General features: G+C 34.2%; 2 protein-coding genes across 2 annotated transcripts; one reads left to right on the top strand and one right to left on the bottom strand.

Annotated features, from left to right (window-relative positions):
- The first annotated feature begins 4,437 nt into the window (after positions 1-4,437).
- On the top strand, positions 4,438-7,332 carry LOC149491266 (uncharacterized). Its single transcript, XM_089700655.1, has 3 exons — positions 4,438-4,677; positions 4,725-5,075; positions 7,222-7,332. Exons 1-3 carry the CDS (start codon positions 4,438-4,440, stop codon positions 7,330-7,332), a joined length of 702 nt encoding a protein of 233 aa, XP_089556781.1.
- A 5,719-nt stretch (positions 7,333-13,051) lies between these two features.
- LOC149491267 (uncharacterized) lies at positions 13,052-17,559 on the bottom strand. Its single transcript, XM_089714794.1, has one exon. It carries the CDS (start codon positions 17,021-17,023, stop codon positions 16,178-16,180), a length of 846 nt encoding a protein of 281 aa, XP_089570920.1. The 5' UTR covers positions 17,024-17,559; the 3' UTR covers positions 13,052-16,177.
- Positions 17,560-21,324: the final 3,765 nt, after the last annotated feature.

The raw sequence follows: 21,324 nt of genomic DNA on the forward strand, positions 1-21,324 counted from the left end.
GTCCCCGTACAGACAGACGGACCTGCGGTATATTGTAACAATAAACTTAGTTTTTTGAACCGTTCGCATATAAGTATATTTAAGATTCACTTGTGTAATAATTAGATATAGTTGTTCAAGTACTAATTATTGTAGATTTAATTAATACTAGCTGCTCGCCGGAGCTCCGCCCGGCTTGATGACTTTTTTGTAAGACTTTCAAATTTTTAAGTTATTCTAATCCTATCGGAAACGAAATCCAGCGAACCAAAAATCATTAAAATCTGTTCAGCTGATCTTGACTTTCATGTGGTGTAACACGATTTTGTTTTATAAATATAGATTAACTTAAATAGTTTAAGGTACCAAAGCGCGTTGCATATTTTATCCAGGGTTTGAAAGTTGGCTTTTAAATATCTTAAAATGAAATATAAATTAAAAAGAATTCAAACTCAGATGGTAAGCAGCGCGGTTTGTAAAGCGTTTTTTTTTGTAATTTCAAGTAATAAAAGTGGCGTATGATATGTTCTACGCTGCAAATTGTCGTAAGCAATGTACTCCATTTTTTAAAGGTGTTTTAAATAAATATTTTTTTAGCAAAGTGTTGTTTTATTCTTTTTCTGTATCGATGTCTTATTTATAACTCACCTTTAAAAAGGTCATAATATTTTAATATGTAACCATAGGCAAATATAATTCTATTTGTCCATGATGTAATTACTATAATACCGCTAAGAATACTTTCAATTATAAACACAAACGGCAAGACATAATTGTTAGGGTTTAGAAGTAGGTATTGATACATAATATAATCACATAAAATTTCAAACACTGCCTTATAGTCTAAGATCCCACTGCAGGATTACTTCGTTCATAGTTTTTTTTGATGAAACCAAAATTTTATGTATATTTATAATTAAGAGAATATATTATATCGACTAGATTTCCAGTCAAAATTTGGCCGCAAGCATTTTTAATTAATATTCATAATCTTTAACAGCAAGCAACCCTCATTTGCGGCTGGATTTAATTAGGCAACCATATATAAATGACAATTAAAAGAAAAAAAATAGCTTTAATTTGATATATGATTCATAAATGTGCGCTATGAACGTGTAACGTATTTAAATGTATTTTATGTACAGTCACGAGCAATAATATATGCCTAGGGGGCGATGTGCAAAAATATCTGTCACTAGAACAAATTCAATATTATATGTCTGCCCGTATAAAGCAAAAATATCTGACATTAGTAGGCAGCATAATAAAGTGGCATCAAAATTATGTGACGAAAATGTACAGCAAAATATAATTGTGACAACCTCTCACGGCATAAATATGTGACATCAACTAGGTGGCAATAATATCTGACACAATTTCATATTTCTGTATTTTGCTTCGATTCCTCACACAAAGCATAAATATGTGACACCAACTAGGTGGCAATAATATCTGACACAATTTTATATTTCTGTACTAGAGGTCCGCCCCGGCTTCGCCCGTGGTACATATTTCGCAATAAAAGGTAGCCTATGTCCTTTCTCGGGTATCAAAATATCTCCATACCAAATTTCATGCAAATTGGTTCAGTAGTTAAGGCGTGATTGAGTAACAAATAGACAGACAGAGTTACTTTCGCATTTATAATATTAGTATGGATTTTGCGTTGATTCCACACAAAAAGCATAAATATGTGACATCAACTAGGAAGCAATAATATCTGACACAATTTCATATTTCTGTATTTTGCATCGATTCCTCACACAAAGCATAAATATGTGACACCAACTAGGTGGCAATAATAACTGACACAATTTGATATTTCTGTATTTTGCATCGATTCCTCACAAAAAGCATAAATATGTGACACCAACTAGGTGGCAATAATATCTGACAAAATTTTATATTTCTGTATTTTGCGTTGATTCCACACAAAAAGCATAAATATGTGACATCAACTAGGAAGCAATAATATCTGACACAATTTTATATTTCTGTATTTTGCGTTGATTCCACACAAAAAGCATAAATATGTGACATCAACTAGGAAGCAATAATATCTGACACAATTTTATTTTCAACTAGCGGTCCGCCCCGGCTTCGCCCGTGGTAGGTACATATTTACGTTTTCTCTACATAAAAACCATCCTCGTACTTCAAGGAATATAATAAAAAAAGAATTATCGAAATCGGTTCAGCCATTCTCGAGTTATGCGCTTACCAACACATTTTGCGATTCATTTTTATATATAAGAAGAAGATAGCGGTCCGCCCCGGCTTCGCCCGTGGTACATATTTACGTTTTCTCTACATAAAAACCATCCTCGTACTTCAAGAAATATAATAAAAAAAGAATTATCGAAATCGGTTCAGCCGTTCTCGAGTTATGCGCTTACCAACACATTTTGCTATTCATTTTTATATATAAGACTAGCGGTCCGCCCCGGCTTCGCCAGTGGTACATATTTACGTTTTCTCTACATAAAAACCATTCTCGTACTTCAAGGAATATAATAAAAAAAGAATTATCGAAATCGGTTCAGCCGTTCTCGAGTTATGCGCTTACCAACACATTTTGCGATTCATTTTTATATTTTCAATTTAATATTGAATTAATATAAAATAAATAAATTTTATTTTAACTACGTTGTTTTTAAACATTATTACCATATTAATTAATATGTGCCGTCGTTGTATACTACATATTGTATGTCTAGATATTATATGCTACTAGCTTAACACCCGCGGCTTCGCCCGCGTTTTCAAAGAAAAACCCGCATAGTTTCCGTTTCTGTGGGATTTCCAGGATAAAAGCTCTCATAAGCGTTAATCCAAGTTACCTTCTATGTGTGTGCCAAATTCCATTGTTTTGTCTTTTATTTGTGTGAAAGAGTAACAAACATCCTTACATGATACCTACTCACGAACTTTCGCATTTATAATATTAGAAGGATATCATATCATGACAAAATTAAAGTATTCATATAGATACTTATATGAATACTCACTTGGGTAGATCCTGTGGGTAGATCTATTTTATTTGAAGGTTCAGTGTAGAAATTATTTTGTTAAATTTGACGTTAGCGGCGTTTGACACGATTGCTCCGTTATTCATTTTCATTTACCTATAAATTATTATAATATTGCTATTATCTTAGATTACAAAATAAAAGACAGATGGAGCGTTGCCGAACTAAACCGAATAATTTATCGTCATTTCCATAAAGCTATGTGTGCCGACATAACCACGGCCCCATCCCCGGGAGCCGGGGGTATCTAAGAAGATTTCCCCACTATAAAAAAAAGGACTAGTAGGAAGTAGGATAGGATTACGCATGAATGATTTAGTAATACATTCTGGAAGTAAGTCAAATGTACGTTGTTAAAATTAGATAACTGAAAAAAGTCAAGTATACATTTAGCTATAGATATTAGAAAATAATAAAGCTGAAAGATTTTTGTTTTGCTCCGCTCCCGTTGGTCTTAGCGTGATGATATATACCTACCTAGCCTATAGCCTTCCTCGATAAATGGCCTCGATATCTAACACCGAAAGAATTTTTCAAATCGGACCAGTAGTTCCTGAGATTAGCGCGTTCAAACAAACAAACAAACTCTTCAGCTTTATAATATTAGTATAGATTTAGACGAAAGGCAGGCAAAACTCAGTATTCAGGATTTTTCATTCTTTGACATACCTATTTAATAAAATAATTAAACCATATAAGCTGCTAGGAACGTTTGTCGATAACTAATCGATAAAGGGTCCTGATTCCTAAAAGGGTACTTCTTAGGTTTTAAAGAAACTAGAATGTTCCTAAAGTTGAACCGTTGCGTTGCAGTTGGTCATCAAGGTTGAAGCCCATAAGGCTTTATTGAATTTTCGACAGATAGCGCTAAAGTAAAGAAGTATTCACACAGAACATTAAAAACGTATTCATGAAAATCAGATAATCTTTGACGTCAAAAGATGGCGCAACTAGTACCAAATGGAAAAGGTTTACAGTATTCCACGCTTAATTAATTACTATCAAACAATTACTAAAAGCAAACTTTATAAAGAGTCATTTATTCCCTAGAAAAAATGCCAATAATAAAAATTAGCAAATAGATTTTCAGTATTATTTGCGCGACTACCTACGCAGTATATTTTCATTATTCTGTGATATACTTACACATTATAGGTACACAATTCTTAGGCTAAGACGATTTTAGGTAGACCTACATCTGGAGCGAGGCCATCGAGAATCATGGTGAAGCACTTGCTGTCTCCCTTGATATCTCGAAGCACTTGCTGTCTCCCTTGATATCTCGAAGGCCTTCGATAGGGTCTGGCATGATAGTCTTATTGGCAAGCTTCCATCCTACGGTCTGCCTGCTGGTCTCTGCGCCTGGATCTCAGATTTTCTGAGAGACCGGTCGCTTCGGGTAGTCGTCGACGGCTGCTCGTCCGACCAAATGGCTATTAATGCCGGGGTCCCTCAGGGATCAGTTCTCTCCGCAACACTCTTCTTGCTACACATCAACGATCTGCTGAAACCCGGTATCTATGGGTACGCAGACGATAGCACTGTTGTGGAGAGATATGTATCCAGCACGCGAACCAGTACGGCACAAATCCAGTCTCTACGAGAGTCGATGGTCGATCGCATGAACTTGTCCTTACAGGCGGTCTCCGATTGGGGCAATGCCAATCTGGTCAAGTTCAATGCGACTAAGACCCAGGCCTGACTCCGACTTTCCAGGGTGTATCCGTGCCGATAACCAACCACCTCGAGCTTCTTGGCATTACCCTGACGCCTACTCTGAACTTTGGTTCGTATATAGAATCCAAAGCCCAAGTAGCCTCAAAAAAGCTTGGAATTCTGGCGAAGGTGAGACAGTATTTCAGCCCGGGACAGCTGCTCAACCTTTATCAAGCACAAGTCCGATCGTGCATGGAGTACTGCTCTCACCTCTGGGACGGTTCCGCCAAGTACCAGCTGGAGGCGCTTGAGGCGATAGAGAGGCGTGCCAAGAGGCTAATAAACGACGATGAGCTAGTAGGCAAAAAACTCCAGAGCCTCGCCCACCGTCGCAGAGTGGCAAGTTTATCGGTATTTTATCGGATACACTTTGGTGAGTGCGCTGCGGAATTGCACGATTTAATTCCGCCATCCCCGTTTTTCTTTCGATCGTCGAGGCGCACAGACTCTAGGCATCGCCATATGGTGGATGTTCCATGTACCCGGACAAAGCGGTTCGGATCGACATTCTTCATCCGAACCGCGAGGGACTGGAACATGCTTCCTGAGTTTGTGTTCCCCGACGAGTACAATATGGGGGTCTTCAAGCGAAGAGTGAACGGGTACCTTCTAGGGAAGCGCGCTCCATCATAGGCCACATCTCAGCTTACCATCAGGCGAGATCGTGGTCAAGCGCTTCCCTATCACACAATAAAAAAAAAAAAAAACCTACTATTGGAGGTTTTACGAAAGTTTTATTATAATATCCTAAGACCTAAATATGTATTGGTATTTGGTATTGCTATAACATTACAATCTCTTATCATTATTTTTTGTCTCGTGGAATAGAATAGTTATTATATTTATATTTAATATTTAGACTACTCAAAAATTACTGTACATACGTTAATTTTTGAGTAGTAATTGCACATTAATTGAGTCTCAACATAACTCATTTAGGAAGATAATCAAATTAGCCGCATATTTTAATGTTTTAAAATAATAATTAATTCTTTGCACGTTAATTTACTGGTCCAGTAGCATTTGGAAGAATTTGACAGTGTCATAGTGTATGGGTGTTTTCGTGGTGTTTTCCAATAAAATGCTTCTCTAATATCGAGTGGGGCTGTCGTTTGAGGAATTTAATTTTTTACATTTTGCAACCCTCAGAATCGGCTGGGATTTGGGATTGAACTTCTAGAAAGTGCGAGAAATTTGAAAAGATAAGGAATGAAACATACCTAGGAGGTAGCATCACGGATTACTAAATACTTAAATAGATACCTACGTATCATCTAGTACTATATGTTAATACTACACTTACAGATAAAACTGATAATTCCCTAGTTGGAGTACCTTATTGCTGGAGTGTTATGATTCGTACTGAATTCTAAACAGCTGCTCCTTCAAAAAATTTTAACTAATATTATACCTATTTAAAAAAAATAAGTGCATAATATGTAATTTTGTAAATTGGTGCCGTCTAAGCCAATATTAAAAAATAATTTGGAAAATCCAAAAGTGCACGCCTCATATTTTTTTTTTTAATAAATATTTATTAACTAGCGGTCCACCCCGGCTTCGCCCGTGGTACATATTAACGTTTTCTCTACATAAAAACCATCCTCGTACTTCAAGGAATATAATAAAAAAAGAATTATCGAAATCGGTTCAGCCGTTCTCGAGTTATGCGCTTACCAACACATTTTGCGATTCATTTTTATATTTATTAATTATTATTTTTGTTTATTTAATAACAATTAAACCACATCGAATCAGACCCTGAAAAATGAAAGGGTTCTATTCCTGAGCATACTCAAGCGTAAGAGAAAAAAAAAGACTCGATTAGTAAAGTATTTCGGTCGCTATCGTGTTAACAAGAAAAAGGATCCGCACATACAGACACACGGACGTCCAAGACAGAACTTTTTTAAACTGTTTTTTAACTAGTTTAAATAACAAAAATGACATCAAAAATATCATGAACGTTAAAAATAGTGTTTTTTCTTAATATGTGTGTGTATGTATTATCTTACAAGTGCAATGTATGATACATAAAGACATTTTAAGTTTGAAAAATCAGATGTTTTGCGCGAAGCGACAGTAGTACCCACCTCAACGCTTCGCTTATGAGGCGTGCAAAATGTAGGCAGAAGAAGAAATACTAGCATAGCAAGAATAACTATTAGCTCCAATTATTTTGAAACTTTTAGTCACAGGTTAAAATATATTTTTTTTTTAATTACGTGTTACATGCACACAGCACACAGCTGACAGCACACTGTCCTAAATGATTTTAGATTAAATTTATCATGTGACCTCCGCAAATAGTTAGTTCACTTTAAAATATGCATCCCTCACAAAAAAAACTCAGCTAATCCAATAAAAAATATGATTCCAGTATAATAGGTTGCAAACGTATTTTTGCGAGATCGAAACATATTAGGCGAGCATTTTCGTCACCGCGGGCGGCGCTCAAATTATTTTATACGCATTAAATGTTTTAATAACACGTTAGGGTTCTGAGGAGCACGCCCTGCGGTCTACGCAAGGGTCTATCACATCACAACTGTTCAATTACATCCACGGCGCTGTGGGGTGTCGCGAACATCTACACGTTAAGGAGTGAGGCATGGAGCGCGTTCCACAGCACGGATTACACTAAACGGATAATGGAGTATTATATAAATAGCAAGCTTGATTTACCTGATTCGTAGATCTTATTTTATCTAGACTTTTGGTCAATAAGTGTGGTAGGTAGTGTGGATTTCAATGTCTATTACGAATTTATGAGGCTACAAATAATTATAAATTTAAAATACCCAGGATTTTATTATAAGTACACAAATAGTGTTGTTCATGAAACTAGCCTATATCTTCTTAGTAAATACATTCTGAAACGATAAAGTTGCGTAGTTTCGACATGTGACGGCGATTTATCGCTACACGTGTGAAGATACCTCAATTCAATATATGACTTGATTTCACGGTGGTTTTCGGGCGTGTTAGGCAGAAGTACCACTGCGGGCTATATTCAAGTGTTTAGGTAATATTTTAGATTATAAGTAGTAACTATATTCCTATACCTTCTCGTACGTATTTAAGAATAAGTAACTAGGTAGGTAATAGTAATATTCAATAAGCTGCATAAAATAGTATGATCATGTGCCCATATATGAAATTAGTAATTACCTGTAATTGGATGCTTAAAATTTATCGCTGCTCAGTAAATTTTTATGTACAAATAACGACGTAATAGGTATTGTTTCATGAAAAATCTTTATCTGGATTAATGAATAAAATTATCAAAAGTAGATGTAGATTGTTGGAACTTGGAAGGTTGTCATAATAACTTAGAGTCGTAACCGTTCCCGCAGTTCCGTCCAAAGCAGCGCGATGGAACAGAGTGGGGTTTTAGTCGGTAAAAATCCGACATAACCAGTAACCACGGCTCCATCCCCGGGAGCCGGGGGAATCTAAGATTTCCCCACTATTAAAAAAAAAAAGGTTGTCATAATAACTGGTAACCAACTATCAGGGCCGAGCCGCCCCTGTGTGCGAAGTGTGCGGCGCACACAGGCGCCAAGACAATAGGGGCGCCGCGCCGCCACTGCCACCAAAATTATTTTTGTTACCTATATGATTGTTTTTTGTAGTGGAGTATCGACAAGTAAGTAGGTACAATAGGCGCAACATAGGCCTTGTAAACAACAAAACATCTATAACGCTTATTGAACAAGTCTCTCAATATTTAATGTTTATTATTATTCACGTTTATGGTTTCATTTTACGTTTAGGGTTTTAGTTTACATTCCTTACGAGCTCAACGTTAAAACGGCGGCAGTTCTTTGAACAAGAGAAAAAGTACTAGTTATTTTAAACCGTAGAGGCGCCGAGTTTGTATGAGTATGAAATTAGTCCACTCATTTCGTCCGAAAAAAAGGCAAATAAAAGAAAGTGAATTTGCGCATCTATTTTTTTACTATGTTGTAGGGGATATCTAGAAAAGCTTAACTTGAGTTTTTCGACCAAGATTTCCTATGAGCTTTCGTCGCCATCTTGAAAAAAGGGGTAAAATTGGTTTTTCTGCAATAACTCGACTATCCGATGAAATTAGGAAATCACTTATAAGACATTTTTTGTTCCTTTTTTAATGCTCTACAATTAAGTCCTGACCATTTTTACTGTATCGTGCATAGTTATCGAGATATCGATCGATAAAGTAAAAAATTATTGTAAGACCTGGCATCCGTTTTGACGAGTGTGTTTGCATTTTTTCAATTACAAAATTTTCTTGAAACCATTTTTCATTCATTTTACCGTGTGTTGTACTTTTTTTCGCTCAAATGTACAGTTCAACTTTTTTTTACTGCACAAACAAATTATTTGTTTAAAAAATATACTTTAGTGTGATCTTTAATTTGTTCTAAAGTCTGGTCTATGTACTTATTTTTTATCCCATCCATTTCCCAAACAATTTCCCATTCGCTTCGCCATGCGAACACAACCGAGCGAGCAGCTCGCTCGACGGTGAGCGTGAATTCACCGACTCTGCGGCGCGCTGGAGATCGTAATTTTTGTCCAACTAAAAAACTCCAAAAAGAAAATTGTAGGTCTGAATATTCTCTACAAGTTCGAATTGTACGATTTTTTAAATACATGTATATGTATTAGATACATATTATACATAATGTAGGTATATGTATTATGTCCTAAATGTAACATTTTTTCGTTACGCGTGACTTTTTCCGTTACGCGCCATCTTTTTCTTATCCCTATCACGCGTGATTCGACGTATTTCTGTAAAGTTACATATAGTAAATTATTTTTTGAAAAATAAGGTCATAAAGAAGTTTCACTTCGTACGTGTGTACACTAGTACACGCACACATTTTTTTTACTTTATCGATCAATATCTCGATAACGATGCATGATACGGAAAAAATGGTCTAGACTTAATTGTAGAGCATAAAAAAAGGAACAAAAAGTGTCATATAAGTGATTTCCGAATTTCATCGGATAGCCGAGTTATTGCCGAAAAACAAATTTTACACCTTTTTTTTAAGATGGCGGCGAAAGCTCATAGGAAATCTTGGTCGAAAAACTCAAGTTAAACTTTTCTGGGTATCCCTACAATATATCAAAAAATTAGATGCGCAAATTCACTTTTTTTTTAAATGTATATAATGAGTGGACTAAATATGAATGAGTGAGTTTCTGAACGCAACCCGATGCGATGCGTGCGACTGCGACGCAAGCGGGGCCCGGGGGTGGGGTCATGAGTATTCCCCGATTTTAACGAACGAGATAGCTAAGGCAAAACAATACAAATGAACAACTCATTGGATTGAAAGTGTGTGTGTGTGTAAGGTGCGCATTGAATTTTTATAAAAAAAGAGGCGCTTCATAGGTTTCGCACACAGGCGCTGCCGGGGGTCGGCGCGGCCCTGCCAACTATAAAATAATTACAGAATTGGTAACCAACTATAATAAAAATAATTACAGGATGATAAACGTATTTTTAAAATTAATTAAATTTCTCTTGACATTTCAGATTCAATGCCTTCAGAAGATGAGTGAAGGTATTTGTAGCAGGGATGTAACGGAGGTAGTTTTATCGGAACCGAAATCGGAATCGGAGTTTTCAAATTTGGTTTATCGGAATCGGAATCGAAATCGGAGGCAGGGTCAGTTTGTTTAAGGACAAATAAAACATGGTTTATAGTCAATTCTTTTCATTTTTATTTTTTATTATAAAATAAAAAAACAACTGTGAAAAAAAATTGGCATAATTCCAAATGAACAAAAGATAAAATTAATGAATTTAAAGTTTAATTAAAATTAAAACCCAAAGTAGCGTGTTACATTTGGTGACATTACAATAAATGAACAATAGCTAAAGCAAATTTAATCAAAATGGACTCCAAAAGTAATGTATTGTACTTTATGAACAAAAGCTTTGATGCTTTGTCCCCATCCAATCTATTTCTTAAAGAGTCGTAAATTAGGCCAGCACCACTAATTGATGATAGAGTGCAAATAGTGGGGGTCGGGGGATTCCCCGCGCGACATGTATGAACCAGGGATGTAACGGAGGTAGTTTTATCGGAACCGAAATCGGAATCGGAGTTTTCAAATTTGGTTTATCGGAATCGGAATCGAAATCGGAGGCACGGTCAGTTTGTTTAAGGACAAATAAAACATGATTTATAGTCAATTCTTTTCATTTTTATTTTTTATTATAAAATAAAAAACAACTGTGAAAAAAATTGGCATAATTCCAAATGAACAAAAGATAAAATTAATGAACTTAATTGAACTGAAACTTAACTTAATTGAACTGAAACTTAACTTCATTGAAGTTCCAAATACAACTGGACTTAGGTTTCATTATCCCACACAAAAACAGATCACTTTCATTGATAATAAGCCGCAAAAATCAAAACAATTATCTATAACCTATAAACGTGTCTTGGCGTAACAAATAATAACAACTAACAAGTGAAAAAATAATTGATGATAGAGTGCACGTAGTGGGGGTCGGGGGGGAAAGTGGAATAATAATCGGAAGTTCCGACTTAACGGAACCGGAATCGAAGCTCCGTTACATCTCTGGTATGAACCTGTTCGGCACAGGCCGTCGCGCGCCGCCCGCTTTGTTTCGTTCGACCTCCGATTAACATCCGATACAAAAGTATCGGAACCGAAGTCGGAACCGAAAGTGTAATAATAATCGGAAGTTCCGACTTAACGGAACCGGAATCGAAGCTCCGTTACATCTCTGATTTGTAGGTACATACGTCAGTTCAAATTACTAGGACCAGAAATACAAAGAGGAAAACGATTTTTCCAATTGGGGTTTTACATTCCTAACGCACTAGGTACTAATCCCTACTAATATTATAAATGCGAAAGTAATTCTGTCTGTCTGTCTGTCTATATATTACGCTTTCCCGCTTAAACCTCTCAACCGATATTGATGTTTGGCACAGACAATCTTTAGACCCTGAGAAAGAACATAGAACCTTTTATTACGAAATATGTACCACGGGCGAAGCCGGGGCGGACCGCTAGTAACTAATAAGTACAATCTAAAACTAAAGATTGTCGATGTTCCTTTTTATTTACTGAAGCGTCTTATTTTAATTTTCTTTTTCATGGGTAGGAAGTTAATACATAGGTATTGTTTTTTTCGGAATATATTGTAATTATTGTTTTAATTAATTACCTACCCTTCAATAATTTTATTGGCTATTAACCCCTTACCGCATACAAAGCCATATATGGACGACGAAGTTCATGAATTTTTTATAGGCTAACTATAAACAATATCTAAAAAAACAACCTTACATGTTAAACAGCATTTCATCGAGAATTGGAATGTAATTAATTTATACAGTGTAAATATTATCCATCAGATATATTATAGATTTAGTCTAGCGCGTGCGACGGTTTGGGTGCGCGGAAAAAACCGTGATTTTCAAATTAAGATTTCAATATCAAAAAGGTGAGTAAAGCCATGAAAAAAAATATTACTTCATTCTTTAGTCTTTCTAAAATAAGGTAAAACATTTGGTTTGGTTGTTTTTTTGCTATAATCATGTTTTTTGTACTTTTCCAAATCTGTCATATTTGGCTTCGTATGCATTCCGTCCAAAATATATTATGTCATATATGGCTTGGTATGCATTTAAGGATATTTTCACTGATTGATCCAGTATCGATCCTGGACACTTTTATCTCACTGCTAAGCATGTAAATATCATATCATCATCAATAAATACAGACTCATACTATATACCACTGTATGATTTTTAATTAGCCGTTTCAGAGCAAATACGAAAGTCAGGGAAAGCTCTTATTACCAAAAGACGTGGTCGTCTCTCAAAAACTTAGGAACATCGGCATCTCTGGAGTCTCCTCAGTATTCCTGACTCGCCAATTGCCGCAAAAAAGCTACGAAAAACTCCTGCAAGACATCTAGATTTTCACTTTGATTCTGTACGATCTGATGGGATTAGTCATTAACTCATTACCCAATTTGGAAGAAGACGCCCGTCAGCTATGCCTATATTGTTCCAATTTCGTTCCTTCACGTTATGTGAAAAATATAACATGTTTTTATGTTATAATGACAAAGTAATTGTTTTAAGCATTTTCACGAAGTATAAGTTGGCTGTGATTCTGGGTGTTATTTAGATATCCATATAAAGTACTAACATTTCGCCCGCGGCCTCGCCCGCTTTTTCAAAGAAAACCCCGCATAGTTCCCGTTCCCGTGGGATTTCCGGGATAAAACCTATCCTATGTGTTAGTCCAAGTTACCCTCTATATTATAATAATAATAATAAAAGCCTTTATTTGTTCCTTTTCTTACATCTAATTACATATTATTTTTTGTTAGTATTGTTAGTATTTACATTATTCTTATTTCTATTACAATTCTATTTTTAAATATTAAATGAAGTGTTAGTAAATAATAAAACAGTATGCAATTAAATATATTATAAAGGACCGCTTTTTGCGGTAAAAGCCTCCTCCAATTTTTTCCACTCATCTCTGTTTTTGGCTACTCTTGTCCATAGGGCACCTGCGTGGTTTTTCAAATCATCACTCCATCTTGCAATTGGTCTCCCTCTTTTCCGCTTTTTATAATAAGGTGTCCAATTAATAACTGTGTGTGACCATCTGTCATCTCTCAATCTGCACAGGTGACCTGCCCACTTCCACTTCATTTTACAGACATACCTTGCTACATCTCGAGCATTCGTTCTTTTTCTTATAACAGTATGTCTTATTCTATCTCTCAGTTTGATATTCATAAAGCTTCGTTCCATACCTCTTTGACAGATGCTAATTCTATTCACATGTTTTTTTGTTAGAGTCCATGTTTGGCATGCATATGTGAGACATGGTGTTAGACATATATCCATCGCTTTGGCTTTTAATGGGATTGGTAACTGACCTTTGAAAATTTCTTTCATAGCCCAATATTTGTTCCATGTTTGTTTGACTCTTCTTTCAATTTCTTTTTCGTTGCATAATTTAAATGAGATGAGATGTCCAAGATAGATATAGTCTTCAACATACTCAATGGGAGATTCATTCAATGTGACAAGTAGTTGGGAGCTGTTAGTTATAATTTTTGTTTTTTCCTCATTTATATTCAAGCCAGCTATTTTGCTATATTTATTGAGTGACTCTATCATTATTTGTAATTCCTTAACATTTTCTGACAACAAAACTATATCATCTGCAAATCTGAGATGTGATAAATATCTTCCATTGATTTTGAGACCATATGACTCCCAGTTTAGTTGGCTGAAGATATATTCCAGTACTGATATAAAGATTTTCGCTGAAAGTGGATCTCCTTGTTTGACACCTCGGTTAATCTTAAATGTTGGTCCCTGAATGTCTAGTTTTACTCTCGCATAGCTGTTTTCATATATAGTTTTTATTATTGATATATATGTCTCATTGACACCTTGAGATTTTAATGCTTGCCATATAGCACTATGTAAAATAGAGTCAAATGCCTTTGCATAGTCAATAAAGCATATGTATAAGGGTTTATTGTATTCGTTATATTTTTCTATTAACTGTTTTACAGTATGTATATGGTCAATTGTAGACATTCCTTTCATAAAGCCCGCTTGTTCAATTGGTTGCTTGTCATCTAAGATATATGACAGTCTTCTTAGTAGAGTTGAGGTAAATACTTTATATATGCATGGAATTAAGCTAATCGGTCTGTAATTACTTATAAATTTTGGATCTCCTTTTTTGTACAATAGTATTATATCCGAGCATAGCCATTGTTTTGGGAGCTTTATTTCTTTTAATACGAGGTTAAATAAATGTGTCAGAGGTTTTATTATATGAGATTTGCTCGCAATGATCATCTCGTTTGTTATACCATCGGGGCCGGGACTTTTCCCTGTCTTGAGATTTTTAATAGAATGCTCTACTTCACATTCCAAGAAGGGTGGGACATCTTCAAACTGTTCATTATTATGTGTGCTGATGGTCTTAAAATTTTTAAACACGTTACTTTGCTCTTGATTAATATCGTTGTATAGGTTTTTGTAAAACGTTGTGGCAATATCCAGTAATTGTTTTCTGTGTGTGGTAACAGAGCCTGTAGGAGTGGTCAGATGTGTCATTAATTGTTTTGTTTTCTCTAAAACCTTGTTTGCTTTTTTTATGCCACCTGTTTGTTTTAAATGATTTTCAAATATTTGTAATCGATAATTTTTTAAATTCTCCTTTATTTTTTTATTAATTGTTCTATATAGATATGTTAGTTTATATTTTTCTTCACGAGTTTTATTAGTTTTATTTCTTAATATATGTTTCTGTTGTTTTAACTTAATAATCTCCTCAGTAATTATATGACATTTTCGTGTAGTTTTAGAATTTACGCTTGGTTTTTTCAAACATTGAAGCATGATTTTTTCGATATCGTCGTAGAGGTGCTGTACCGTATCATATTCTTGCAGACATAGTTTAAATGGGCTTTTTAATGTATCATATTCAATATGTTTTGTTGTAGATTGCGAATAGCGTGAACGCGATATTTTTCTTGATTTGGTACATAGGGTCATTCTTACCATGCGGTGGTCACTCGGGTGTATAACTCGACTTAATACACTCAAATCGCTCACATTTTTGTGTATATTAGTAATAATAAAGTCGATTTCATTTTTTACTTTATTATTGGGTGCCATCCATGTCCATTTTAAACTATTCGGTTTTTTATAGATTGTATTTAATATTTTAAATTTATATTGAAAACAAAAATCTATTAGACGTTGGCCTCTACTATTCCTTGTGCCATAGCCATATATACCTCTAACCATTTCCTCGTTATCTTCTGTTTGTCCAATTTTTGCGTTAAAATCGCCCATAATTATAACTTTCTTGCTACATTGAGATATTGCGTTTTCTAAGTCAGTATAAAAAGTTTGGAGCTCTTCTTCACTTGAGTTTTCCGTAGGCGCGTACACTTGTATGATAGTATATAAGGTAGATAATATTTTAATTTGCAGTAATGCTATTCTATCAGATATCCCAATGAAGTTTATAGTTTCTAAGTAACTTTGTTTTTTAACTAGGAATCCTACTCCTCTTTCGCCTTTTGTTTTTCCGTAGTAATATAATATGTAGCGACCTCTATTTTCAATTTTAAATCCGTTTCTTCTTACTTCCGAAATACCAATTATATCCCATTTTATTGGTGACAATGCATACTCTAACTCTAAGAGCCTGACTTCACTTGCTAAGGAACGTACGTTAAACGTGGATATGTATATATTTTTTATTTTCATGTAATTTGGAGGGTTGCAGTCTACTGCCCCCGCGGTGACTAACCGTTGTGGGGGAGGTGTATAATTATTAATATGTTGAGGTAAATCTTTACTATTTGAGGGGGTGAATGATGTTTTTGTCAAATTGGGGGGCTTTATTAATTGTTATTCCGAATCTGATGAGATAGAAGTTGTTGGTTTGATTTGGGGTGAGTTTTTATTTTTGTTAATTATATAATGTTTCATAGAATACTGGTTACTCTGAGATGGATAGGATCGAATCTTGTTCTTCTTGGCGATTTGATGTTTCTTATTATTATCATGTCCGCCTGAAAGGTAAGGTGGTGTAACTTCTAGCTCTCTCTTTTTTGTATTGTTCCCGCTGTGTTTAAAGTTAACTTTGTCTTGATTGTTTCTGTTACTTGGTTCTTTCACAATTAATTTATCATAACGAATGTATGCTATTTTACCGTTTTCTCTCTCTTTATGAAGTTGTTCATGTAATTTTTTTCTTATTTCTAATATTTTTGGTGGGAAATCCTCCTTTATGTAAATATTTTTTTCTTTTAGATTGTGTTTCATTTTCATTATGCTTATTTTTTTTCCATATGTGCTGAAAGTAACAATTACAGGTCTTATTTTATTTTCAGTTCTTTTTCCTAATCTCTTAATGAATTGCAGTTCTGTCTTGTTACAATTTATGTTAATGTCCGACGTAATTAAGCTTAAAATAATATTTTCTAATTCTTCGTAACTTTTTTCTTGCTCTTCTACCCCAAAAAATATTAGATTTCTAATTCTTATACATTTTTCTATTTCTAAAAATCTATGCTCATTTTCAGCATGTGATTTCTTCAATTTTTCGATGTCTTCCTGAATACTTTTAAATTTTGAGTCTATGTTTTCATTAATTTTATTCGTAATCCTTTGTTCTACTTTTTTTAAGGACTCTTCGGAGTCGTTTTTAATATCAATTCGCAATTCTTTTATCAGCTGTTCTATATTCGACATCTTAACGCCCTCTCTTAGAAGTTCTCAGTACCCGTATTTAGTTACGTATGGACTTTGTTCCGTAGTTAAGGATTAATACGTTAGATGTCGCTATTTTGATATCGAAAAGTTAATGATTTTTTCGATAGATGGCGTTAATAGTTGAATATATTATTATTCTAAATGCGAATGATTATGCATATTTTCTAATAATGTCTTAAATATCTAGGATTATATACTTATTGGAGTTTGCTTGCACTTTATAACATATTATAACGATTTTTTACGATTTCACTGTTCTTATAACGATGTTTCACTAATTGCACTTAATGTTTTGAAGAGTTAACTGTCATTTTGAACATCAGCTGTTATTTTCATATTAGATAATGTGATAAGTAATAGTTTATTCACTTTCCACGGGTTTTCACACTTTTATTTGACTTATGCCAATTAGTTCTGTCCAATTCACAAACTTTTCACTTTTAAACGCAGCGATAATATTTATAAATAATTTTTAATTACGGAGCACAATTTCAGTTGTGTTTACTTCACCGCGCCCTCTAGCGACCCTCTATATTATGTGTGCTAAATTTCATTGAAATCGGTTCAGTAGTGTTTGCGTGAAAGAGTAACAAACAAACACATACACGTATACATCCACCCTCACAAACTTTCGCATTTATAATATTAGTAGGATAGGATTTATGTTAAATATATGTAGTATATCATAGTTGACTTAGCATTCAGGATACAAGCCTAAGTTTAGTTTGGGGCTTAGCAACCATGTGTGTGAAATTAGTCCGGAATATATTTTTATTTTATTAATTAGTTACTTTTTTCTAATTGCATACGAAGCCATATATTACAGAAAAAATACAACAAACACTGCATACGAGTCCATATATGGCGCCGTTTTATATTTTCTATAATATAAGTAAATAATTTTTTTTCTCAATTTGATCTCATAATGTAAGGTCTAATAAACACTTTTTTGCAAAAAAATAATTTTTATTTCATCTCCTTAAGGTGATGAATTAATTTTTCTAACATTTACGGCCCTTTTTAAACCTTCGTAATTTTTATATTATTAAAGTTGTCGTGATGAAAATTCTTGACAAGAAAGTTCAATAGTAACACAATACGTCTACCGTTTTAGAAACATGATTCCATGATATTTTCTCGATAGAAAAAAAATACAAAGTTCTCATTGTTATTTTTTTTTAATCTCTGGCATCTTCAAAATAACAAACGTAAAGTTACGACTTTTTGGATATTAACTATAAAATATACAACCTATACGTCTACCGATTTAGAATTTTGAAATATGCGATGGTTTTGAAATAAACAAGAAATACTTGAAATTAGCGCGTGACCAGCCAATATAGCGAGAGCCGCCCTGTACCTTCCTACCCCGATCGCTGCACGAGTCATTCCCGCTACGGCCGTCACACGGGGAACTTGTGTCGCTCGCGCAATCGTAACAAAGGGTGACAACACGATAAGACAAAATGAGACAAATGGGGACAATAAAGAAAATAAGAAGAAGAAACATAAAGGTTGGAGGAAAAAGAATGCTTACAATTGGAACAAATTAATGATGTAAGTTGGTTTTATTTTAAATTTGATGATAATTGTATTATAGACGATGTTTGATATGTACCCCTGTTTTAAGTACATAACGAATGTGTAAGATTTTTTCATTTATAGCATAGATAATCTTTTCAGAAATCCGGAATCCAGAAGGAAAATAAACCCACTGATTGTTCACAATGTGAACCCACTCCTTCGTAAGTACCTTTATTCAGTCAAAAATGTATGTTATCAACGCTCTACTTTTTTTTTATCGCATGATTCCATTTTTAGCAAAAAGCAACAAAGTGCAAAGAAATAAAAAATCATGGTGAACTTAGTGGAAGTATGGTGGACATAATATGGAACAGGAGCTCATTGGAGTAGTATTATATTTAAAAAAAATACGAAAAAATTTCAAGAATTACATTTCTTAGTAGGTGGTAGATAAGTATGTTGTATAAAGAATTTGATGTTGATATTTATTTCATTTATACTTACTACACCTGTGCGGGAAATTGCTTAGTACTAAAACAGGTTTATATTCATATTTACATAGTAATGTGAGTTTTCATTTCGAAAAATTTTGTGTAAGTATATTAAATTGAGTTCCTGGGTGATCTGGAAACACAATTGGGCCCGGAAGATGGCGCTGCAGTCACTCCTCCTAATCACATGAACCGATTTGGATGAATATTTGTGTGCACATTTCATTGTTGTGGGATGATTGGTTGATTCGTTTTCACATTAGCTAATAAGATGTATTTTTGTTGTAAACTTAATTTAATGTTTATAATACATTATTATTGGTATAAATAAGCCAGTGTTCGTCTCACATTGCTGTACCTGCCTACCTACCCTACCAGGGCCTAACTTTGTTCTGGCTATTTTATTTTGATTATTTGTAATGAATAATTACAATTATAATAGAGTGCAAAAAATAAATACATGCGTCAATATATTTTGTGTTTTTTTTAAAACAATTTTTTTATTTAAAAAAATATCATTCCGACCGCGGCTTTGCCCGCGTGGAATTAGGTTATATCGTGAATCCTGTTTTATCCCACAGAAGTGTTCAGTTCGGATAAAAAGTATCCTATGTGTAAATCCAGGCAATTATCTATGTTTTATCAAAATTGGTAATGTAGTCTTGACGTGATTAAGTAACAACTAACAAAAAAATATACAAATTAACATCCAAAGTTTCGCATCAGTTTTACTGTATTAGTGATATCTTCCACTCTTGACTTTGATTGTGAAGAATTAGAGTTTATAACTTCTTTCAGAAATAGTACCTTTCATTTCTGGGCATGATGTAATATCTACGTCAGCATCAAATTCTATCTAAATTAATTCAGTAGTCCGTGTTATTGAGTACCATTTCATTTTTTCAGAGTAACAATATTTTTTGTTATTTTAAAGATTATTTATAACCTGTATTATTTTGTAATAAAGTAAACATTACGAAATAATAATAATTATTAATAATGTCTAAGTGGTTGTTAAAAAGAAGATTATTTGTTTATAAGCAAGAAAATAAAATCAATAAATCAACAATTAAATAAATGTATAACAATATTATAACTGTATGACGACTCCATACATGTTTGTCCCGAGTCGGCCAGCGGCAGCGCGGCGAGTTTGCAAGAATGACTTCGCGCTCACCCGCGTTCGCGATAGCGAGCTATTAGACTCCGCCCGCCAAGCAGTGGATTTTTTTTTGTGTATCGTCTTAAGAGCGAGCGCGCATGAGCAACTTTGTCTCCGCAACTTTTTTGTCTCCGCAACTATTTTGTCTCTCCACCCATGGGCTAGTATGAAAGTGCGCGCACGTAGCGATGCAACTCCCCATACAATTGATGGGAGAGACAAAATAGTTGCGGAGACAAAGTTGCTCGTGCGCGCTCGCTCTAATAATTCATGCAATAAGGGGTTAAGAATTTCATCAAATGATGATTTCATACAATTTTTGAAAAATTTTGAACTGGAAAAGTTTTTCTATTCTAAACACTTCCTTTAAGATAAAATACTGCTCAGTATAAATATGGTATAAATATATGGAAAAGAATACAGGACATTCAAATATTATGAGGTCGCTCAAATATTATGATGCTTCTCATTACACGCTTTATTACACGCTTCACCTGTATGTTTGTTTGTAACCGACTTCTTTGGGCGCTATTTTGACCCACTTTAAACGGCCAGATTTCGTTCAAACTTTGTAGATTTATTGAGGACCGATGACAATACACTAATTTGATAAAATTTTTTATTTTTTAGTTCGGTTTTCTATAAAAAGCGTGTTTTTTAGTTTTTTTTAACTAAATATTATTATTTTGTATTGTAACTCAAATTAATGTTTGTAAGCTGTTGCTATTCTATACTGGTTTCTAGTCAATCGCAGTCAGTCACTCACTTAGTAATTCTTTGCCCTGTATTGTCACAAAAACCTTATTACGTACGTAACGTTACGTAAATATTATGTATTATCTATAATATTACCTATGTTCTCGGTCTCTATGGTAAAGTAACTGATTATTATTATTATTCACTCAAAAAATTAAGTTCGAAAAGTATTTGGCCGATGCGGTACCTTCTTAATATTACCTATACTGAAAGTTCTGTCTATAAATAATTTGAAGAGATTATAAACTATTTTTAAATCTCATCAATTTTATACACCTACCTACGGAGTACGGACCAGTAGGTAGATTAGGTACATTGTGCCTAACGGCTGACCTTCGCAATATTTT

Source organism: Colias philodice, chromosome 1 (assembly GCF_061535455.1).
Source record: "Colias philodice isolate Cphi_HAF_F1 chromosome 1, ilColPhil1 Martin Lab GWU primary, whole genome shotgun sequence".
NCBI lineage: Eukaryota > Metazoa > Arthropoda > Insecta > Lepidoptera > Pieridae > Colias > Colias philodice.

What these genes read in the sequence shown, in the direction of transcription:
- LOC149491266 (XM_089700655.1), top strand. Translation starts at nt 4,438, where the DNA reads ATGGCTATTAATGCCGGGGTCCCTCAGGGATCAGTTCTCTCCGCAACA. An exon ending in ATTGGGGCAATGCCAATCTG is followed by an intron (nt 4,678 to 4,724) that starts GTCAAGTTCAAT and finishes CCGACTTTCCAG; the next exon opens with GGTGTATCCGTGCCGATAAC. An exon ending in GCAGAGTGGCAAGTTTATCG is followed by an intron (nt 5,076 to 7,221) that starts GTATTTTATCGG and finishes ATAACACGTTAG; the next exon opens with GGTTCTGAGGAGCACGCCCT.
- LOC149491267 (XM_089714794.1), bottom strand. Translation starts at nt 17,023, where the DNA reads ATGTCGAATATAGAACAGCTGATAAAAGAATTGCGAATTGATATTAAA.